Genomic DNA, 428 nt, shown 5'->3' on the forward strand with positions numbered 1-428 from the left:
GGGAGCGGCCTCGCGTTAGCCGGGGCTGTGCCTGTCCCCTGCCCCCCGAGCTGCATCCCGGAGATCAGCTGCGTGAAAACACACGGGAGATGCCGAGTACAGGGTGACTTTATAAAACAATTTAAGATGATCTATTGTTTATTTATATCGCTGCAACTGATTACACATTATTTTCCATAGTTGAACAATAAACATGAAGAAATTAAAGCTTAAAGAACTGGAAAGCTGTCTTCAACAAGTTGATACTTTTGAAAGTCCAAAGCTACTCCTTGAACAGTATCCAACAAGACCACATATCGCAGGTAGAGGCTGCCTACAGCACAGCTGTCCCTTTTACTACTTCATCAGCACTTAAAAAAAAGTGTTTGTACTGCATTCTCTGTTTTGAAGCCTTGATATTAAAAGTAATTGAGAAATTGTATCCAGCA

The 428-nt window shown here is 42.1% G+C and overlaps 1 protein-coding gene across 1 annotated transcript in view; it reads left to right on the forward strand.

Moving 5' to 3' along the window:
- Positions 1-185: 185 nt before the first annotated feature.
- Positions 186-428, forward strand: part of METTL5 (methyltransferase like 5) — a 4,173-nt gene continuing 3,930 nt past the window's right edge. The window contains exon 1 of the mRNA XM_010184015.1: positions 186-302. Coding sequence (XP_010182317.1) covers positions 194-302 — 109 coding nt within the window. The 5' untranslated portion in view covers positions 186-193. The remainder of the gene's footprint in view (positions 303-428) is intronic.

Source organism: Mesitornis unicolor, unplaced genomic scaffold (genome assembly GCF_000695765.1).
Source record: "Mesitornis unicolor isolate BGI_N332 unplaced genomic scaffold, ASM69576v1 scaffold50604, whole genome shotgun sequence".
Taxonomy (NCBI): Eukaryota; Metazoa; Chordata; class Aves; order Mesitornithiformes; family Mesitornithidae; genus Mesitornis; species Mesitornis unicolor.